This window comes from Notolepis coatsorum (assembly GCF_963971535.1).
Source record: "Notolepis coatsorum genome assembly, chromosome: 10".
Lineage (NCBI taxonomy): Eukaryota > Metazoa > Chordata > Actinopteri > Aulopiformes > Paralepididae > Notolepis > Notolepis coatsorum.
The window spans coordinates 8997775-9020804 of NC_140174.1; the positions used below are offsets into that span (position 1 = coordinate 8997775).

Here is a 23030-nt window from a genome sequence, read left to right on the forward strand (position 1 = left end):
AGGCTATTATTCTTAGGCCGATTTATTGTGTTCTTATTTTGTTATATAGGATGGCCTAAAGATGTGTTTCCTGTTTATGTTCATGTTAAGATGCATTAAGTTATGTATTTGTCAACTTGTCAATGCAATTAAACGTTCAAATTTAGTTCTGCCTTCTTGTCTTCTTTTTAAGATTTTTCCCATTAAAACACATGGTGACAACCAACCCCATAGTGTGTGACAAGTCCATCCCCATGATGGGGTTGGTTGTCACAATGTGTCAGAGTGTCTTTGATAGGTGATTAACTCTTTGTTACAATACATTGGAAAAGCTACGGAAAAAACTGGCATCGGCCAATCAGAGAGCGTCTCCGAGAAATGCGGCTACGGAAATTATAGACGCTGCTTGCTTTGATCGCTTTAAAACGCGCCCGGCTTCCATCATAATACATCATATTTCAACGCACAGCGCGTTACGCACTGATTGGCTGCGACGGATACAGCACGCCCACTGTAAGCGCTATTGCGTCTAGCCCGAGAGAAATGCGGCTACGGGTTGCCCGAGAGAAATGCGGCTACGGAACGTATTCTCTATCAGACAGTCACTTCCTGTTCATGAAAACAATTATTTATATTTGATATATTAACGTTATATTGTGCATTGGAAACACAAACATACTTAAAATGAGTAAATATTATTCATTTTAAACATGTTTATATTATTTATAGGGCTATAAAAAAAAAGAAAAAAAATGTCTTCTTCTTCTCTCTTTTAACAGGGAGGGCAACGCTCTAGCGCCCCCATTGACGGGCCGCCACTGCTCCGTGGCCAATCTGCGCATGTGCATGGGGAATCGATGCTTAAAAACGGTCTTTTTTGCGGCCGATTTAGTTCTGATCGATTAGGAATGTCTTGCGCCGTGTTCAGGAGATTCAGGCGCATACAAGTCTATTCAATCATGTCTCTAGCACCCCCACAGCCGTATCTGCAATCACTTAATGTCAAGGCTCTCATCCACATTCATTAATTTGCCCCCCCCCCCCCCCGCAATCTCCTCCCCGATTTCAGAATCCCGGAAGTGTTGCGGTGGTCTATTGACAGGAGGAAGTGGCACAGCCAAAAGTGAGTGTAGTCTTTTGAAGGAAGAGACTCAGGGCTTTCGAATTTCGAAAAACTACCCTACCTAACTCACACCAGCCCCTGTCAATCATGACTTCTGGATTTACTTTTTTATTTCTCTTATTTTTTGGGATTATCTCCCACAAACCTGAACGTTATTGCCATAAAACAGAACACAGTTCGTTTCTCTACCTTTCTGTGAACGTCTTGCAAAAAACGGTGTTGTAATACGATGAAAAATGGTGGAGAAATTTACATTATAAAAAAGATGGCAGAATTCAGTACTGTATCTACAAAACCTTCTGTTTAATAATCTTCCCTTTATTCATTTGCTTAGATTTTTCAGGTCTGGTCAGTTTTAGCATGGTGTTATTCACAGGCAAAGATAAAAAAAATATTAAATAGAATTGATATTCTCCTTTGGTTCATTACAATTTACTCAAGCCTAGTAACAGACACACTATTTCTGACACTGATCTATTATGTCCTTAGATTCAGATCGCAAGAACATGCCAATGGACCATTTAAAAAAAATTGTAAATGTTTATTCTATGTCCTTATGGAATGAGTGACATAAAAAAAAAGGTACTTGGTCTGTATAGCAATGGAGAAGTAGTAGAATTTCGCAGACGCGTCATACCCTGGTCTGTATAGCAATGGAGAAGTAGTAGAATTTCGCAGGCGCATCTATCGAGTCGCGCTACGGCAGCAGTTTTCGAGGAAGTAGTAGAATTTCGCAGAACACCGGTCCTGAGGACCTGATGTGGCGCTCTGCGGCTCTGCAGTTGGATACTATTGGTCCTGAGGACCTGAGAGCGTCTCTCTGCGGCTCTGCAGCTGGTTACTATTGGGAGTGAGCTGAGCGGCCCTCACAGCGCATGCGCGGGTCCTCCAGAGCGGGAGGAGTGATGCATTGTGGGATATGTGCGTGGTCTATTGTTGACTGTCAGAGTGCAGCGGGAACAGTAGAGTTACGTTAGTTAATAACATTAAGAACAGAGAGCTGTTGTCAACCCTGCAAACCCAGATAAATGCCCAGTCCTCGAGAGAAGTGTTTACTGGTTAACTGTCACCACCTTCCAGGGGGAGTTACCCCGAAGTCCGGCTACTTCTAACAAGTAGTTAGTTACACGACGGAGCTTCACCTGCAGCAGGAGACGCTGCTGGACTCTACTGCGTTCAGAACAACACAGGAGAACAAACACAGGTAGGTGCATGTCCACCTCTCCGTTTAGTTACAGTAAACTCTGCTTTTATCATCTACTGAGCGCACATCTGATCTGTTGGGCGTTTCTGCCACTTTTCATCCAGACTGGGCCTTGACCAGAGGTAAGTTAGCTGGAGCAGCTAACAAGCTAAGCTGCTATGCTAATGCTAATGCTACTACTGAGTGACAATGTGTGACGTTCGGTCAGAAACTGGTGCGACTCTGTATAGAGAGACATGTGCGTTTATTCAGCTCGTTACTAATAATGACCGAACATTAGTGATGGCGAGATGAAGCTTCATGAAGCATTGAGGCTTTCCATCCAATTGTACCACACATGTGTCGAAGCTTCATGGTGCATTTGCTCTACTGTGCCATCAAGTGGACAATAAATGTAGAACAGGCAGAGTGATGATGATGCCAATAAACAAATAATAATGTGTCTGTTTATCTAACAGAATGATGGCAGGGACAGAGGAGAAAGTGCTTGTGTTACTACAACATTATATAATTTAATATAGTGTGTTTTTCTAACAGAATGATGGCAGGGACAAGTGCTTGCTTCATTAATTTTTATTCAGAAAAAGCAACTCAAAATCGACATGCCATCCTGCATTTGGATCATACAGATGTGATCAGATTAGGCACAGCAAGTTAGACATTACAGCAAGTTATGTCTAACTTGCTGTAAGTTATGTAACGGAGATGATATGGTCACCTTTTTTGCGTTGTGTTTAACTTTCTTCGATGCCCCGAGGGAGTTTAGAACACGGGTCTGCCGTGACACGGGCGACAGGTGACAGCACAGACCGCTACACCAAGGTGAATTCACTCTTCATGACGTGTAAAGTGTGTCTTTTTAAGTGGAGTGAGTTTAACTCGCAGTACCGCTACTCGCCAGTCACTTCACAACGCTTGAAGTCCATCGTGACTGACTGCCTCGCGCTACCATCTGTTATATATATATATATGTTGGGATTATTAGGATACACATTTATTTGTCTTTCCCAGTACTCCACGGGATTCTCCAACGCAAAGAAACTCGTAATGAATTCAGCGTTTCCGTTAGCCGGTAATTACCGGTATTTGTCCGGCAAAATCTCTTGAAGTCCGACATATTTAATTTCTCCGGTCTTAATGTCCGGTGAAAATAATTCCCTGAGTCTAAGCACAATTTGATTATTTGAATTGTATTAAAATAGGCTAAAATTAAATAGCCTATGCGATGAACGAAACGATCATTACATTTGTTTCCTCGTTGCTTCTAATAATGACAACGACGTTGTCAGCGAGAGCTTTAAAAACGTAGGTCTCGGTTCGCTTCATCGGACCAAACGCGAACCAAATATAGGAAGTGATTATTATTACCACTGCTCGCAGCACTCACTGCAAAACAAGCACACTGCATCTAATCTCTCTATCTATCTATCTATCTCTCTATCTATCTATCTATCTATCTATCTATCTATCTATCTATCTATCTATCTATCTATCTATCTATCTATCTATCTATCTATCTATGTCTGTGCATCTTGGGAAGAAGGAAGAAAAAACGCGGCTTATTATTATTACCGAGGCGCGCGGCTTATTATATTATTAAAACGGCTACTTGTGGGCACTCATAAAAACACCGTGGTCTACAAGTTGTTTAGCGAGATGATGGTGGTAATGTGCTTCAATAGAACAATGGATCAATGCCATGTCAAAACTCGGCTCCGCTGATCTGGGCTCCGCAGTACACACGCAGACACACACACACGCGCGCGCGCACACACAGGATCGCAGCCACACACACATTTCCACTGTCCAATAGACAAGCGCCCTTTTCGACCGCGTGACATTGAGGTGGAGAGAGTAGTCACGCAAACCACGATAATGTTGCAGTCTCTCTGCTTTCTCAGTTCTTCGCTTGATATAATTAATACAAATGTCCAATATAACGGAATTCGTTAGCTCATAAAAATGTGATTATAACAGACTGCTGTTTAGTGTTGGACCGACTGCCACATACGCGGTCTATTTTATTTCAAGTCAGCAGCAGCACGGAGACGGAGTATCGAGGGACTTATTTTATTTGGAATATATTAATGACTGTATACGCAAAAGTAGCCTAGTTTTAAGTAATAATATTATAAATCTACATGCCTTGAGGATGACATTCTTTATATAGCCTGCCTATTAATTGTTTTAAAGCTCAATAAACTATGACCGGAATTAATCTCATTTGTCCGGTAGTTGAAATCTTGCAGGTCACGGAGACCGGCAACAATTTTTTCTAACGGAAACCCTGAATGAATTCCTATGTCGACACTTGTGTTGCGGGGATGTTCCGGGGAACATAGGGATGATCCCGTGTTGGAGACGCGTTGCGCACCAACCCCGAAGCCATTTCCTGAATCAGTGACGCGGAGTGGGGCTTCGGGGGCGGTACCCCCCGGACCGAGGCTTCGGACGTCATCAGTACGTCACCTGATACGCGCTTCGATACAGGCTCCACTTAAAAAAAGCTGGATTGCTCGACACAAGCTCCGGAGCCTCGCTTCAAACGTCACATCACTACCGAACATCTCAACTGTTGAGCCTTTCAGCCACTGTTTCAGCTTTACTTGAGAGGCTATGCTAATGCTTCTGGGATGAGGTTGGCCTCCATTAGGCCATATGCACCTCCTGATTCCGTTCACTTGTTTCATCTCCTCCAGTAAGGCCATCTGCACCTCCTGCTTTCATTCACTTGTTTCATCTCCTCCAGTAAGGCCATCTGAATGAATGAAAACTTTATTTAACAGATTGCAGAATGGGTACAATACAGTACGGCTCAATACATACAATTGTTAAGGGGATGCAGACCTGAGAAAGACGTTTGTCTTGTTTCCATCAGGGTCCCCCATTTTCAATTCATATAGACATTTATGACATACACAACATACATGACATTTATGGCATAGGGACATATAGGTATTTAGTACTGATACATTTGTGACATAACGGTAGGGCTGGGCGATATGACGATATTATATAAATATCGGGTACAGTTCATTAACGATACACTTTTTTAACGTATCGTGGATATCGTGATGTTTTGCCCAAGAGGATTGTGTCGCGTCAATCTGGTCCACCCCGTTCAAACAACGCCGCTCCCACACACACACTACTGCATCAAAGTTAGTACGTATGATTAACAAAGGCATTCGTTTTGTGGCATCAACATTATATAGTTACACGTTATATAGTTACACATCAGCGTATTTACCCAAACATAGCAACGTCCAATGACGACATAGATAGCAAGCGTTACTGTTCATATCTCAGTCCGTGCCGAGTTGTGCGTGCCCATTCTGCGGTCTGTTAATAAAGTTTTCAATCAGACAGATGTATGGAAAGGCTTTTATTATAACATTTGTTGCAGTAAAATCATTATGCCTCGTTGTCATGCTGCGGTGCGCTAGTAATCACTCGTCGGCTGCGGTGAGCTGTTGTTGTTGTCGTTGAGCTGAGCTCTCGTCAAGGAGGGCATTCAGGAAGTAAAAAAATCATAGCGCTGCTTGCCGATTGGTGCTAAGAACAGCAGGGCGGGTACAAGCGGTGTGACGTAATTGGCAGACTCGACTGTCAATCAAAATTATTATGTTGCCGGCTGAATGATTGAACGAATGAACGTTATTAACGATTGCAGAATGGGTACAATACAGTACAGCTCAATACAACAACAGTGGACTGACTGGAGGATGAAGACCAGAAAAAGACTTTCGGCTTTTTTACATAAGGGTCCTCCATTTTCAATTCATCAAAACATTTAGAGACATACAAATATACAGTAGTTTCATAAAAATGCTAAAATCCTATTGATTGATTGATTGATTGATTGATTTAAAACTTTATTAACATATTGCAGAATGGGTACAGTACAGCTCAGTACATACAATTGTTAAGGGGATGCAGACCAGCGAAAGACTTTCGTCTTGTTTACATCAGGGTCCCCCATTTTCGATTCATCATATTTCATATCTAAATTATATAATATCTCATTGCTAAATATATGCAATATATAATCTAATAATCCAATCTAAATCTAATATATAATATAAAAATGCTAAATGCATGGGTATTTTATTTTGTCTTTAATGTTAGCTTGCAAACTCAAATACTGTCTTGGTAAGCCTCATAATGAATTGTTTGGGGAAAAAAAGAAAAACATCGTGATGCGTATCGTGTATCGCCGAAAGGTCAGAAAATATCGTGATATCATATTTAGGCCATATCGCCCAGCCCTACATAACGGTATTCAAATATACAGTACTGTTACCCCTAGATCCTGACAGAGTATATACATATGATGGGGAGGGGATCTGCACCTCCTGCTTCCGTTCACTTGTTTCATCTCCTCCATTAGGCCATCTGCACCTCCTGCTTTCATTCACTTGTTTCATCTCCTCCAGTAAGGCCATCTGCACCTCCTGCTTCCGTTCACTTGTTTCATCTCCTCCAGTAAGGCCATCTGCACCTCCTGCTTTCGTTCACTTGTTTCATCTCCTCCAGTAAGGCCATCTGCACCTCCTGCTTCCGTTCACTTGTTTCATCTCCTCCAGTAAGGCCATCTGCACCTCCTGCTTTCATTCACTTGTTTCATCTCCTCCAGTAAGGCCATCTGCACCTCCTGCTTTCGTTCACTTGTTTCATCTCCTCCAGTAAGGCCATCTACACCTCCTGCTTCCGTTCACTTGTTTCATCTCCTCCAGTAAGGCCATCTACACCTCCTGCTTTCATTCACTTGTTTCATCTCCTCCAGTAAGGCCATCTACACCTCCTGCTTTCATTCACTTGTTTCATCTCCTCCAGTAAGGCCATCTGCACCTCCTGCTTCCGTTCACTTGTTTCATCTCCTCCAGTAAGGCCATCTGCACCTCCTGCTTCCGTTCACTTGTTTCATCTCCTCCAGTAAGGCCATCTGCACCTCCTGCTTCCGTTCACTTGTTTCATCTCCTCCAGTAAGGCCATCTGCACCTCCTGCTTCCGTTCACTTGTTTCATCTCCTCCAGTAAGGCCATCTGCACCTCCTGCTTCCGTTCACTTGTTTCATCTCCTCCAGTAAGGCCATCTACACCTCCTGCTTTCATTCACTTGTTTCATCTCCTCCAGTAAGGCCATCTACACCTCCTGCTTTCATTCACTTGTTTCATCTCCTCCAGTAAGGCCATCTGCACCTCCTGCTTCTGTTCACTTGTTTCATCTCCTCCAGTAAGGCCATCTGCACCTCCTGCTTCCGTTCACTTGTTTCATCTCCTCCAGTAAGGCCACCTCCTGTTTATGTTCCCTTCTTGTGTGGATCCAAGTAACTAGCTTTGCTCAGCAGCATGAACACCCTCTTTTCCTCACTATACCGCTTCTCCAGATCGGTCATGATCTGTGTCTTCATCAACGCCGGTGGGTCGTCTGGCGTTCGCTTGCCCAGGCCAGAGAATAGAAGGTGTTTTAAAGGCTGTTTGGCCGACGCAGTTCGATATGTTGCCACTTTGAAAGGTTTAAGAACCCTTGTATCTAGTAAATAAATATGCATTCATATTAGGACGGGTTTGCATTTGTCCAGCCTACAATTACAATATATTATTCACACAAAGTATTGTCAACAATTACAACTAAATTGTTACAATTAGGTCCACCATTCTATCTTTTTTTTATTTATTTTTTTTATTTAATTTTTTTTGACAGTTTGGTGGCATTTATTGTGATCAAAGAATACAGCAAAAAGAGGTTTGAAACTATGATCTCCTGTCTCTCCCTGACGCTGGTAAAAAACCATACACCTTCCCTGGTGCCCACTATTGCTGTTGTCCTCTAATCACCTAAATACACCCAGCTGTGCCTCCCAACTGCCCAAAACCCCTTCAAAATAAAAGCATTTAGCTGCAACTCATAACAACTTAAATAATATGGCTGTAAACAAATTAATTTTTTTTTCACAATTTTTCTTTATTTTCCCTTAAACATGAAACAAGACAACACAATACAGTAACAATACTAATAAACAAGACATCACAGGACAATAACAGTAATAATAATAACGACAATGACAAGACCATCAGTTAAATCAGAATAATGAAAAATAAAATAGCCATGTATATATTAAATATATAAATGAATAAGAATATATATATATATACCTATTTATAAATATGTACCATAAGGCGAGATTACCTGAGCACTCATCATCTCCAGTATCGACAACCAAGGTCCCTACCCTGTGAGGACCCCAAATCCGGCGCCCCAGCGAACCAGACCATCATGCCTCTTTAACACTCCGACTCACCAAGACCTCGAATCAGGAGCCCCCACCAGTCCAAGACCGCGTCTTGTTTTCTTTTCTCATATTTTTATATTCAGAGTTAATGATATTGTTTACACTGTTTATTTTTTCTCATACGTATTTTTATATATTTGGTATTATCATTACTATTTTCTTTCTCAACTTCTTTTTATTTGAATAACAGGTGTACAGCAGATACATGTCCCACAGCACACAGCAATTATCTCACTCTGGTCCTTTCCCCCACCTGCGGCCTTCAAAACTAAATAAAGACCGGACAATAATACAATTAAAAAATAAACAATACTAAATAATAACAACAATGACAACAACATCATTGTTATACAACAGACAGGCCTCTTACGCGTCTGTTGTACAACTTCTTCCACTAGGGAAACCCACCTCCAAAAAATACACAACCGGGGATAGACACCCCAAGACCCTCGGTCCCCACCCCTCCCCCGACCAAACAGCAAAACCCCAATCGACACGGCCAGCGGCAGCATGCGGATATATTCACATACCGCCATTAGCCGTATCAATCAACAGCCCCCCTGCTCAATCGAGAAAACAGCGGAGACCAAAGGTCCCGGAACATCCACCCCCGACCACGCTCCTCCAAGGTCAATCTCTTCAATGGAAGAAGCTGGGATATCTGATCTTGAAACATCTCAAAAGTGGGCGAAGAGTCATTTTTCCAAAACAGGAGAATGCATTTCTTGGCAAAGTATGTTATAACAATCAGCAATCTATATTTTTTTTGGATCCATCTGGATCTCAGGTAATTCATTTAGTAAGTAGGCACATGGAGACAAGTCAAATTCCGTTTCTAATACAGATTTTGTAAATGAATGAATACAATTCCAGAATCGTTTTAGTTTATCACAGTGCCAAAACATGTGTAGAAATGTGAGTTAGATACAATTTATGGATACATTTAAAATTAGCTTCTTTGATTTTGTTACTTGTAAATGGAAAGTGTATTCTATCACATATTTAGCCATGTATTTTCTTCAAATTTCATGGTTAGGTCTGTCTCCCAGATCCTCAACAAAGGCAAAAAAGATGAGTGACATTCTTTGGAGAAGATGTCATACAATTCACACATTTTACCTTAATTGTGGTCGATGACATTAGTATTTCTTCTATTTCATGTAATTCTAGTCTTAGTTTATTTTCTCTTCTCAGTATATGTATAATGTACAGTATTTGGGAAGGCATATTCTGTTTTTTTTTTTTCTTTTTTTTAAACTTTCTTTTTTTTAGCGTTTATCGCTTTTCTGGTCAAGCATGACCGACAGATACAGGGTGAAACGGGATGTAGAGCAGGGGAAGACATTCGGCAAATGACGGCGGGTCCGGGAATCGAACTCGGAGTCAACCAGAACCGTGACGCAGCACGGCTCCTCCCGACGCAGAAATAGCGCCGAGATACTGGAGCCCCCGGCATATTCTGTTCTTAAATCCATAAATGATTTGAACTGCATATTTGTGTGAAACAGGTCTTTGAATTGACTTATCCCCAACTGAGCCCATTTGAGTATATTAATTGATCTTAGATGTTTATCTAGATCAGGATTGTGATAGATAGGAGAGAATATGGAGGTACAATTGGTGATGCCAAGTTTTTTTGAGCAGTCCTTCCAAGCACAGTGTTAAAAACAGTGAAACAATTACCTATGTTTCTTATCTTTTTAAATTGTTTTATAAATATGAGAGAATCCAATGGTAACGGGTCAACAAATTTAGCTTCTAGCTGAAACCACTGAGTCTCGTCTTCCCAACGACCATGACAGTACATTTCTTAATTGGGCTGACCAAAAATAATGTTGGAGATTGGGGAGACCGAGACCTCCCATGGATTCTGGCTTCATAAGTGTCAATAACTTTGTCCTAGGCATTTTGTTACACCAAATACATTTTGAGATGGGTCTATTCATAGATTTGAAAAATTCTGTAGATAAGTAACATGGTAACATTTGAAAAAGGAAATTTTGTCTTGGAAGGACGTTCATTCTTATTACATTTATTCTTCCCAGCAGAGATAATGGGAGCGTGGACCATTTACACAAATCAGTTTTTATCTTTTCTATAAGAGGACAATCGTTTTCCCAGTACAGGTTCTCTAGTTGCGGTGTAATGTTTATTCCCAAATATTTAAACTCTTCTAGAGACCAATTAAAAGGATTTCTGTTGGGGTCGTATGCAGGAGACAAGCATTTGATTTATTAAAGTTTAACTTATATCCAGAGTATTTTCCAAATTGTTCTATTTCGTTATATAAGTGTGATAAGGACTGTTCTGGGTCTTATGTATAAAATAATGTCATCTGCGTATAAGGATATTTTATGTTCCTCATTATTCATTTTCAGTCCTTTAATGTTAATATTGTCTCGTACACATGATGCCAACAATTCAATCACCATCGCGAAGAGTGAACTCGACAGTGGGCATCCTTGTCTTGTCCCTCTCGTTAGTGCAAAAAAATCAGAGGGAGCTCCATTGGTAATGACAGCTGCTTTAGGATTTTTATAGATTGCTTTAATCCAAGCGATAAAGTTCTATCCCATATTAAGCTTGTCAAGTATAGAAAAAAGAAAGTTCCTTCAACCCTATCGAAGGCCTTCTCTGCGTCCAGTGATAGGAGCAGAGAAGGGCTCCGACTAGGGCTGGGCGATATCGAAAAAAATCATATCGCGATAACGATATGATAATGTTATCATATTTCTCTATATCGATAATTATCGAATAATAAGTATTAAAGGGGAACTATCTTATAAATGGCCTTTTTGAGTGTTTAGCATTGTTTCCTAGCTATGTGAACTTATATTAATATGATCTATGTCTCAAAATTCTCATATTGGCGCATTCTTCCAATTCTCCTCTCACAATATTCACCCTCACTGAACTGAGTCATTTGAAAATGTGCGCGATATGTGATGTCATAAAGACACTGCTGCATGTTAATGTTGAGATACAAGATGAGCTGCACACAGTGGCACCTGCACCTGCAGCCCAGGCTCAAAACGGCTCGAGATCTTGAGGTAGAAAAATGCTGTTTTTGAGGACTTGATTAGAAATACAAAACAATGAATAAAAAAAATATATATATTACAGAGGTGTTCCATAGACTCACAGGAATTGTGTAAAAGTGCCCAAATAGTGAAAGAAATAGTAAAATAGTTCCCCTTTAAAAAAAAATATAATTTTTTTATTTTTTTAAACAACAGATGTATGTTTATTTTGCAGCAATTCTTTGTCGTTGCCGCCATCTTTAGTGTTACAGCCCCTCACACTCCAGTTCTCAGGCTGCAGCTGGTTTAAAAGCGGAAGTAAACCGGCTTCTCTGCTGGCTGTGGCTCCAGGGGAGTTGAACAGTTCTGGCTCTGCTCGTTTATTTTCGATCTTTTGGTGCTTTTTTGGTGGACAAACCATCGCACATAGGCCTGTCACGATAACACATTTTGCTGGGCGATTAATTGTCCCAGAAATTATTGCGATAAGTGATATTATTGCGGTTTTGAGAGAAATAATTTTTTTGAGAAATGTATTTCCCAAAAGTTTTCAATCAACTTTTTTTTTTTTACTAATATAATGATAATAGCATAATAATGCAAGGAAACCGTTTCAAAGTGCAATAAACCTTTATTTAACATTGGAAGACATTTTAAATATCCTAAATTACTACCTAACCAATCAGATATGAGGTAGCGTCAGAAGCAGAGTAACCTCGTTCCCAGTTTTATCTCCGTGAGAGCAATGATAAAACGAGCAGAGCAATGTGTGTGGACAAGAGGCAGGTTGCTACGTTTACTGTAGGAAGGGGCTTTTAGACCCATGTTTTTATTTTTTGCTTCGAAAAGAGGGACGTGGGACATTAGGTAAAATGGCTGTGCAGTATACAACCAAAAGCGGGACACCTGGTCACCCTAATTGTGGCTCGCGTTTGTTTACTGTGGCTCGCGGATTATGTGATGGGCAAGCTACTTGGAAAATGTAGTAAGCTACACTACCAGTTACTCTCGATTAAAATATAGCTCAACAATAATCAAATAAACACAAATATATACTATCTCTATTGGAATGGAGACTTTTCAGCACAGGATAAACTAGGGATGGGCAAAAAAAAACAGATCGATTGATCACATGATGTACTTGAGTACTCGTGGAGGAAAACGCTGTACAAAATAAACGTCTTTTCCGGTGTTTTAGACTTTGCTCTTTTATTTTGAAACCCACCGACCGGAAGTATTGTTGTTATTATCCTAGCAGAACCTATGAGCGGACAACTTGTGTCGTCCGGTTCTGTGTTTTTGAGCTAATGATAAAACAAATGTTGAGATTGTTGGTGAACAACTAACTTTAGGTTCGTTTTAACGTTAGCTACTAACGTTAGATGTAGGGGTGGGACGATACATCGATCCAGATCGATACATCGATGTAATTATCAGCGATCGAATCGGATCGATGCGATGTAATAAGATCGATTCATATCGATACTCTTATTTTGAAAATCCTGTGGCGAGTCTCATAACTGATTGTGTTAAATGGGCATATGATATCATCTCATATCGATCGCAGGCACCTGAATCTAATCGTATCGTATTGTATCGTGAGAGACTTTGTGATATCGGCAAATATCGTATCGTTGTCCAAAGAATCGATATCGTATCGTATCATGATGAAACTGGTGATTCCCACCCCTAGTTAGATGCAGCTACTACAGGCAATCAACGATGAGGAGGAAGCGTCATAGCATCAACGCTAGATCTTTAATCTTTATTTAGCAGTCCAGTTTCTCCGGGCAGTAGCGTATAGCGTTTGTTCACGCTACATCACTACTTGGGTCTAAAAATAGATACACTACAAAGAACGCTACTTGGTTCAAAAGGAGCGACGCTACCATCACGCTACTGAGAAATGTAGTTAAGCTATGTAGCGTTGCTACTGCCCAACATACGCATGGTGCTCACAGGAGCTCCCGTGCTGTACTCTGTAGTAACGTCAGCGGCCCGCCTCCCCACACGGAGAGGTACTGGTTCCCGCCTCATTAAAACAAACACGCAAATAGCAATTAATTGCGCCCGTCAAAATCATTGCATTCATTTTCATTATTGCGCGATAAATTGATTTATTGCTTATTGCAACAGGCCTAATCGCACATGTGCACCGTGACTCGTGACTGGAGTCTAGTTCTGCTAGCACACATAGCCTACTGTGTACAGACGGTTTCAAACTGTATTTTAAATTAGAAAGCAAACAAAATAAATGGATGAGAAAAATAAATCTCAATTTGGTCAGTATTGTCATTTGGACAAGCAAAGCCATTACTTTAAGTTGCAGGCAAGAAAGACAAGTCTGTCCACCACCTCTGGTTTTAAAATTGCCCTGTTGCAGGTAAAAAAAAAAAAAAAAAAAATGGTAGCAATGCAAGTTTTTAATTTTTTTTATTTCGATATTCGATATCGATTATTAAAATATATCGCGATATTTATCGTTATATCGCCCAGCCCTAGCTCTGACTGGTGTCTAAATGATTTATTACATTCAAAAGTCTCCTTATATTGTCGGCAGAATATCTCTCTTTTATGAAACCTGATTGATTAATCAATTTAGGCAAAATATCTTTCTAGTCTTTTTGCTAATAATTTGGTTATAATCTTGTAATCGTGATCTAAAAGACTAATAGGTCTATATGATGAACAATTTAAAGGATCTTTGCCACTTTTGTGCAATACTGTGATATGTGCTAGGTTCATTGATTGAGGGAGTATTCTGTTGTGACAGAAATTATACACCATTGCCATTAAAAATGGGATGAAGTTCAGTCCAAAATTCTTTATAAAATTCAGCAGAAAAACCATCTGGTCCTGGGCTTTTATTTATGGGCATTAACTTAATTGTGGCCAGAACTTCTTCTTTTGTAAATGATGAGTTAAGGTATTGCTGGTCTAATTCAGACAATTTTGACTTTTTTTATTTTGTAAGTACTGGTCCAGTTGTTCTTGTGAATGAGAACTTTGAGATTTGTAAAGTGTATTGTAGAATTCAAAGAAAGCTTGATTAATCTCTTTAGGTTGATATGTTATATTATCATTGAGATTAATTGCTTTAATAGTTCTTTCAGTTTGTTCTTTCTTTAATTAATGGGCCAGTAATTTACTTGGTTTATTGCCAAATTCGTAATGCTTTTGTCTGACGTAATTCATTTTTGTTATTTCATTTGAGATATTAAGGTTTAATTTGGCCCTGGCCACAATTAATTGTCTCCAATTGTCCTCTGTAGACGCTGTCTTATGAAGTCCTTCACATCTTATTACTTCTCTCTCAAGTTCTTGTGCTTGTGCTCTTTTTACTCGCTTTTTAAATGAACCATATGAAATTATTAGTCCTCTTAAAGTGGCTTTTGCAGCCTCCCAGATAATGTTAGGGTCAATGAGGGGGTAATTATTTTCCTTTATGTAGTTTGTAATCCATGTTCGCATTTTTTATTTAAATTCTTCATCTTGGAGTAATGAATGATCAAATTTCCATTTTTTGGTGAACGAGTTGCTACCTATTTTTTAAAGACTGATTTTGGATCACCACTTGTTGAAGCATGAACGCCAGTGTTGAAAAGACGGCTCTGTTGATCCAGTATTTAAAAACAGGTAGACCATACTGGTAGCCCTATTAATAGAATGGAAGAGACACATTAAGACGTAACTGACATACCCGGTAATTGCTAGCATTGTCCACTAGCATTGTCTGTTGTAATGGAGTTTCACAAATCATGTCAACTTCAAATTACTTTATTTTCCTTTCGGAACTTCATTTGTGCAGTGGTTGAAAGACAAACGCAGTCACAATACATAGACACTCACCACTATATATAAATATATATATATATATATAAAAACTAAATAGTTAAAACTACAATAAAAGACCACTATATAAAAAAACACCAACTACAGTACTTAAAGCATGATATATTAAAAACCATGTGGAGCAGTTCTATATGTATATAAATAATAGTAGTACAGGTACATTATGTCCATCAGGTGGAAGGGGGAGTCTATTTTAAGTAGTCCAAAGTCCAACCCAGATTCGGCTCAAACAAGGCACTAAAGACGTTCCGCAATTATGCCACATCAATGTGGAACGCCATACCCACAGCTAGAGCTGCCGCGGTATTGATGTTTTCCTTACCGCACAAATTTGCAAAATATTTCCTACCGCCGCGGTTATTACCGCACACACACACACAAAAAAACAAATTTTTTGTGTAGTCTACTCTTTATAGCATATAGCCTGCCTCTAGTCTAAATGTCTATCTTTAGAGGATGACTTTGCAGCATGAATATTGTTTGGGATTCGGCATGCACGCATTCGTTATTAAAAGTGAAACACGGATTCAAAGTCTCCCCTCGGTGTCGCGAGCAGGGGTGGTAGCGGCGCGCCCGCCGGTTACCCCCCCGACCCTTTCTTCTTCTTCTTATTATAACGTTACTACTTATGATTACAAAGGCATTCGATTTGTGGCATTAACGTTAGTATAGTTACACGTTCGTATTTACCGGACCATAGCAAGGCAAGCGTTACTCAATTAATATCTAAGTTCATTTCTTTGCTCAGAGCGTGCCGAGTTGTACCCATTCTGCGGTCTGTTAATAAAGTTTTCAATCAGACAAGTGTATAGAACGAAGGGCTTTTATTATAACATTTCGTTGCAGTAAAATCATTATGCCTCGTTCCCTGAGGAGCGACGGCGTCGGTAATCCACTCCGGTCTCCGGTGGGAGCTAACATACTATTAGCCGTGTTGTGACTGTTAGCTCTGATCAATGGCTCATGGCTGAGATTCAGGAAGTAAAAGCACTGCAAGATGCTCCAGCTTGTGACGCGTATCTCTTCTGACCAATCAGTGGTCTGCAGTGTTTCATGTGACTTTTCTGGTACCCAATAGGGTCGCTTGGAATCTCGACAGAGAAGTAGGGTATATCTGCAGAGCCGCAAGCCCAACGAGAGCGTAGTAATAATAATATAATAAAAAACAGCGGTGATGCCGGTATTCAGCCCAACGCTGCGGTGGGCATGATGTAACAGCGATACCGCGGTAATACCGATACCGCGGCAGCTCTACCCACAGCCATAAAAAAATGTGAATCACTACCCAGTACCCACCTTCAAAACCACTCTCAAATGGCGCTTTTCCACTGCATAGTACCTACTCGACTCGACTCTACCCGCTTTAGGTACCTGGTACTTTGTTCCTTTTCCACTGCAGGTAGTACTCAGTTTGTCTCCGTGTGGGGAGGCGGGGACGCTGGTGTACAGCATGAAAGCTCCGTGAGCAGGGGAGGAAATTAGGCCACTTTACTCGCCAAATGCGAGTATTTTTTAGGTTTGGCGAGTGAATCATGAAGACCACTCGCCAGTCTGGCGACTAGTAAACTAAACAAAAAAAACATTCTGCAATCACGGTCACTGGCAAACGGTGTGCGTCTTCTGAGTGCTCGCTTTAGTTGACAGTGCCACAAGAGCACTGCACAAGACCCGCGGACATATAGAATGTTTAATAAAAGTTCCCCCAGTACTGGCCAACCCGAGGCGGACATATAGAATGTTGAATAAAAGTCCCGTGGTACTAGCCATCAGTCAAGGGAGCACTCGCAAACCGATAACGTTAAACACAGCAGAAGATGGAAAACAGACAGACTGACCAACGGGGAACTGGATGGGAGAAAAAATAGAAAAATGGGAGAAAAAGCGGATAAAAAAGAAAAGAAAATGCAAAACCTTTTCTCAAGTGTCTGCTGGCAGGTAATGCATATCTTGGATCGTGTTTTGACCATGTCTTTAAAGCCCTTTCTATCGACAGTTTGAAAAGGAACCATGTCCTTACACAAGTAAACAGTGACAGCTTTGTTATGTCTGTCCACTGCTGGCTTTTTTTTTGTCGTTGTTGAAACATAATAATAAAAAATATATATATGTTACAGCTGCTGACCTATATACAGGGAGCGAAATAAACTTTTTGACTCACCGGCCAGTGGCTGGTAGATGGGAAAAATCTACCCGCCCACCATATTTTTTACCCGCCAAAAAAAACGCATTTTTGTGTCACATATAAAAAAAAATCAGTACATTTCAAGTAGATAAGGTATTATGTTGAAGAATACACTTAAATAAGAGGCCAGAGTAAAATTTGAAGCAAATTATTTTAATATATTGATTGATTACTTAATCAATACAAGATGTCAATCTTAAACTTAAATTGTAACCTAATGTAACCTAAGCTAATCTTAGATTACCCTGAACTTAATCAATGACTAGGTTATAAAGCATTCGAGTAGTTTTCACTGCACATAGAAGTAGCCAAACAACGGGAGCATTTCGGGAGCATATGACCAAAACTGGAGCAGCAGGATGACCGTTACAGTGAAGGACACTTCCTTGTTGAGGTAAAAACAAAATACCTCTACGTGACAGATTCCAATAGGCCATGGACTGTTAAACTGAACGTCTGTGACACTCCTGTCACCTTCAAAATTGACACTGGTGCTGCAGACGCCAGTGTGATTTCAGATGACACCTACCATCAGCTCAAACACCTGCCCCAGTTATCTAGTGACTTCACAGCTTTCGACAGCCCCGGAGGTAGGCTTGAATGTCTAGGACTGTTCACTACCACATCTAAGTACAAAGGCCGGCAATATAAGTTCAACATCCATGTGATTAAGACAGCAAATGGCAGCAACCTGTTAGGCCGTGATGTTGCGGTGGCAATGGGACTGGTGAAGAGAGTGGAGGAGGTACAGAGCACATTCGGGGCGGATCTGGGCCTCTTGAAAATAAAACCTGTGAAAATATGCCTGCGGGACGAATCGATGCTGTCCCATACAGCATTAACACAGCGAGGAGAGTGTCTGCTCCTCTGCTTCCCTAAGTCAAGATGGAGCTGGAGAGTAGAGTTGTTCCGATACCGATACCAGTATCGGAAATGCCGCCGATACTGCCTAAAATGCTGGTATCGGTATCGGCGAGTACACGTAAATTCTAGCCTCCGATCCCATGATGTAATTTATCTCCTGCCGAGTCCTGCGGAGAGTGAGGATTATAAAATGAACATGTTTTAAAGTGTGATGCTGTGTCATTTTAACAGCAGATACACTTTCTTAAATTCCATTGTCCCCGACAGTGCGGTGTGACGGGGAGCTCGGACGGGATGTGTTTTGCTGGTGTTATGATAGCATTAGCTGGAAAGATAGCTAGTTGGAACAACATCCGCTTTAACGTTACATCAAATCAGATGATCGCCTGTCCTTTCTCCAGGACCTAACACTGTCCGTGACCGTCTATCAACAATAATGCACCCACGGTGAATTGTATTTAAGTTAAGTAGCTACTGACTAGCGTTAGCTGACTATTACTAACGTTATCAAATGTCAATGCGGGAAGACGAGCTAGGTCAGTTAGCTTAGCTTGATAACGTTACCGTGTCTAAAGTTGGTGCTATTTATAATCCAGCAATAATGGCTGCAGACCTGCAAGCAAAGTACAGCAAGTGCCAAAGGATAAGAGTCTGAGGCGGAGTTTCAAAAGAGAATGTTGAATATTTATTTTGCATCAAAAATCACAACATGAACGTTCTATCTGCCACTAGCTTACAGACTGAATAGGGTATATCTGCAGAGCCACGGAGTAGCGAGTGCAACACCGTTTAATGTCCGTGTGGATCATTGGAGTAGGGTATATCTGCAGTGCTGCAGCCCATACTCATTGATTAATGATACTAATACAAATCTATACAATCACCTGTTGTTGAATAAATACCATTACTTTCCAGTTATTACTAAAAACAGTATAACAGTATCTGTAAAAAAAAAAAAAAAGAAAAAAAAGTATTTATATAATTTTTTATTTTTTTTTGTATGCACTGGTATCGGATAAATATCGGTATCGGCCGATACCCAAAGCTTAGGTATCGGAATCGGATCGGAAAGGGAAAAATGGTATCGGAACAACTCTACTGGAGAGGATGCTCAAGTGCGGTGTCATAGAGGAGATCAGTGAGCCAACAGAGTGGTGTGCTCCCATGGTTCCAGTCCCCAAGAAAACTGGTGATGTGAGGGTCTGTGTTGATCTTAAACGACTAAACACGGCTGTGAAGAGGGAGAGATTTGTTCTGCCCACCATAGATGACATATTGCCAAAGCTTGCAGAGTGAGAGTCTCGAGTGTTCTCCCTGCTCGATGCAGCAAGTGGCTTCTGGCAAATTCCACTAGAGAAACGGCTAAACTGACCACATTCATCACCCCAGTGGGTAGATTATTTTTTAAGCAGCTTCCTTTCGGGATCTCCAGTGCACCAGAGATCTTTCAGAGAGAAATGTCACGGCTGTTCAGAGGCCAAGAGGGAGTGGAGGTGTACATGGACAACATCCTTGTCGATGGTACAGATGATAAGGAGCATGAGAGACTCCAGAATGTTCTGCGTATCCTGGAGAGTGCAGGTCTAAAGCTCAATGACAAGAAGTGCTCTCTGCGCCAAAGGCAGCTGAGCTACTTGGGGCATCGAATTGACAGTGAGGGCATCCAGCCTGAGCCCTCAAAAGTAAGCGCCATCACAGAGCTACAGCCACCAAGTGACGTGCCAGGCTTAAGTAGAGCTGCCGCGGTATTGATTATTTCCTTACCGCACAAATTTGCAAAATATTTCCTACCGCCGCGGTTATTACCGCATGCACACAAAAAAAAAAAAAAAAAAGTTTGAATGCATTTTTTTTTTTAGTAGTAGTCTACACTTTATAGCATATAGCCTGCCTCTAGTCTAAATGTCTATTTCTAGAGGATGACTTTGCAGCATGAATATTGTTTGGGATTCGGCAAGCACGCATTAGTTATTGAAAGTGAAACACGGATTCGAAGTTTACCCTCTGGTCGTGCGCCGTTCACTCGGTGTCGCGGGCAGGGGTGGTTACCCCTAACCCCCCCGACCCTTTCTTATTATTATTACTATAAAGTTACTACTTTATAATAAAGGCATTCGTTTTGTGGCATTAACATTATATAGTTATACGTTCAATAACATCAGCGTATTTACCGGACAATAGCAAGGCAAGCAATACTCTATTCATATCTCAGTTCCTTTCTTTGCTCAGAGCGTGCCGAGTTGTCCCATTCTGCGGTCTGTTAATAAAGTTTTCAATCAGACAAGTGTATAGAACGAAGGGCTTTTATTATAACATTCGTTGCAGACAGTAAAATCATTATGTCTCGTTTAGTACTCCTTAGGAGCGATCGTAGTCCACTCCGGCGGAGAGTTAAAGCTAACGTTATTAGCCGTGTTGTGATGATCTGACATTCAGGAAGTAAAAACCTAATACTCGCTTGCCGATTGGTGGTAACACACTGCATGACGCTACAACGTGTGACGCGACTCTCTTCTGACCAATCAGTGGTCTGCAATGTTTCACGTGACTTTTCTGGTACCCAATAGGGTCGCTTGGAACCTCGAGAGAGGAGTAGGGTATATCTGCAGAGCCGCAAGCCCAACGAGAGGAGGATAATTTATTATTATTATTATAAAAAACAGCGGTGACTCGGTATTCAGCCTACTCTGCGGTGGCCGTGATGTAACAGCGATACCGCGGTAATGCGGTAATCGCGGCAGCTCTAGGCTTAAGAAGGTTCCTAGGCATGGTCCATTATCTCGGGCGCTTCTTGCCTAACTTATCAGAAGTGATAAAGCCACTCAACGACCTGCTGAAGTGCGAGGCTGTGTGGATGTGGGACGCAGCACAAGACAACGCATTCCACAAGGTAAAGCAACTCCTCTCCACCGCACCTACACTGGCATTCTATGATGTAAACAAACCTACCATAGTGAGTTCAGATGCAAGCAGCTACGGGCTGGGCAGTGTACTGCTACAGAGACACTCAGATGGACTGAAACCCGTAGCATTCTGTTCAAGGACACTAACTGATGCTGAGAAGCGCTACACGCAAATAGAGAAGGAGTGTCTAGCTGCTGTTTGGGCCTGTGAAAGATTTTCCACTTACCTCTATGGCCTAGACAGCTTCACAGTCCATACAGACCACAAACCGCTGGTCCCTCTGATCAACATCAAGGACCTCGATAGAGTTCCCCTGCGGTGCCAACGATTGCTGATGCGTCTGAAGTACAACCCCCATTGCAGAGTACGTGCCTGGGAAAACACTGACAGTAGCTGACGCATTTTCCAGGCAGCCATTATCTGTAATTCTGAGTGAAGTGTCAGAACTAACCTCATGTTTCAGCGTTCGAGGATGCAGCTCATGCAGCGTGGCCAGTGTCACCATCCAAACTCGACCGGATCAAGCAGGAGACGAGCGTGGACTATGACCTTCTGATGGTGAGCAGACTGATCACAGAGGGATGGCCGAAGCACGTGAGCAGTGTACCAGCACAAGGCAAAGCATATCACCACTGCAGTAACAGCCTGTCATTATCAAAGGGTCTTGTGCTGTACGGAGACCGCATCCTGATTCCTCACAGTATGAGGAAAGAGATACTCAACCGGTTGCATGACGGGCACCAGGGCATCCCCAAGTGCAGAGAACAGGCACGCATGAGTGTGTGGTGGCCCGGGCTGGAGAGAGGTCCAGGAACTGGTGACAAAATGTCCCGAGTGCATGCAGGTCAGACCTACACAGAGGAAGGAGCCTCTGATTACAACGCCACTACCACAGAGGCCCTGGCAGGCGATCGGGTCGGACATCTGTGAGTACGAGAAGGAAAACTTCTTGGTAGTTGTTGACTATTATTCTTGCTACATAGAAATAGCTCATCTACCAAACATGAAGTGTGAGACCACAATTGCTCGTCTGAAAAATATCTTCGCCAGGTGGGGTTGTCCAGATGAGCTTCACACTGATAATGCCAAACAGTTCACAAGCAAAATGTTTGAGAGTTTCACTGTAACATATGACTTTAAGCTCATCACCCTCACTATCGAGCCAACGGTGGGGCTGAGAGAGCAGTGCAGAAGGCGAAGAGGATCCTACGGCAGGATGACCCGTTTCTGGCTCTCATGAGCTACAGAGCTACACCAATACAAGCCACGGGGTGCCAGTCCTGCACAGCTGATGATGGGCCGCCAGATCAAGACGATGGTGCCTACAGTCGATAAAGTGCTGTTGCCTGTGTGGCCCGACTTCGCTAAGGTGCGTGAAGCTGACGCCAGGGCGAAAAGGAGCTACAGGCATGCTTACAACCGACGCTATGGTGCCAGAGCACTTCCACCTCTCAGGGCAGAGCGTGGCAGTGAAACTCGACGGTGAGTCCGGCTGGACGACAGCAGCAACGGTTCAGCAGCCACACTCAGCTCCGAGGTCCTATCTGATCCAGACAGACCAGGGACCTTGCGGAGAAACAGGCGCCACCTACGACCTACATTCCTTC

The 23030-nt window shown here is 41.8% G+C and overlaps 1 protein-coding gene across 1 annotated transcript in view; it reads left to right on the forward strand.

Annotated features, from left to right (window-relative positions):
* LOC311235028 (uncharacterized protein) overlaps positions 1-19815 on the forward strand; it is a gene marked incomplete at its 3' end in the record, with an annotated part of 73486 nt that extends 53671 nt beyond the window's left edge. The window contains exons 5-6 of the mRNA XM_084322340.1: positions 18156-18245; positions 19694-19815. Coding sequence (XP_084178466.1) covers positions 18156-18245; positions 19694-19815 — 212 coding nt within the window. The remainder of the gene's footprint in view (positions 1-18155; positions 18246-19693) is intronic.
* Between the last annotated feature and the right edge of the window lie 3215 nt (positions 19816-23030).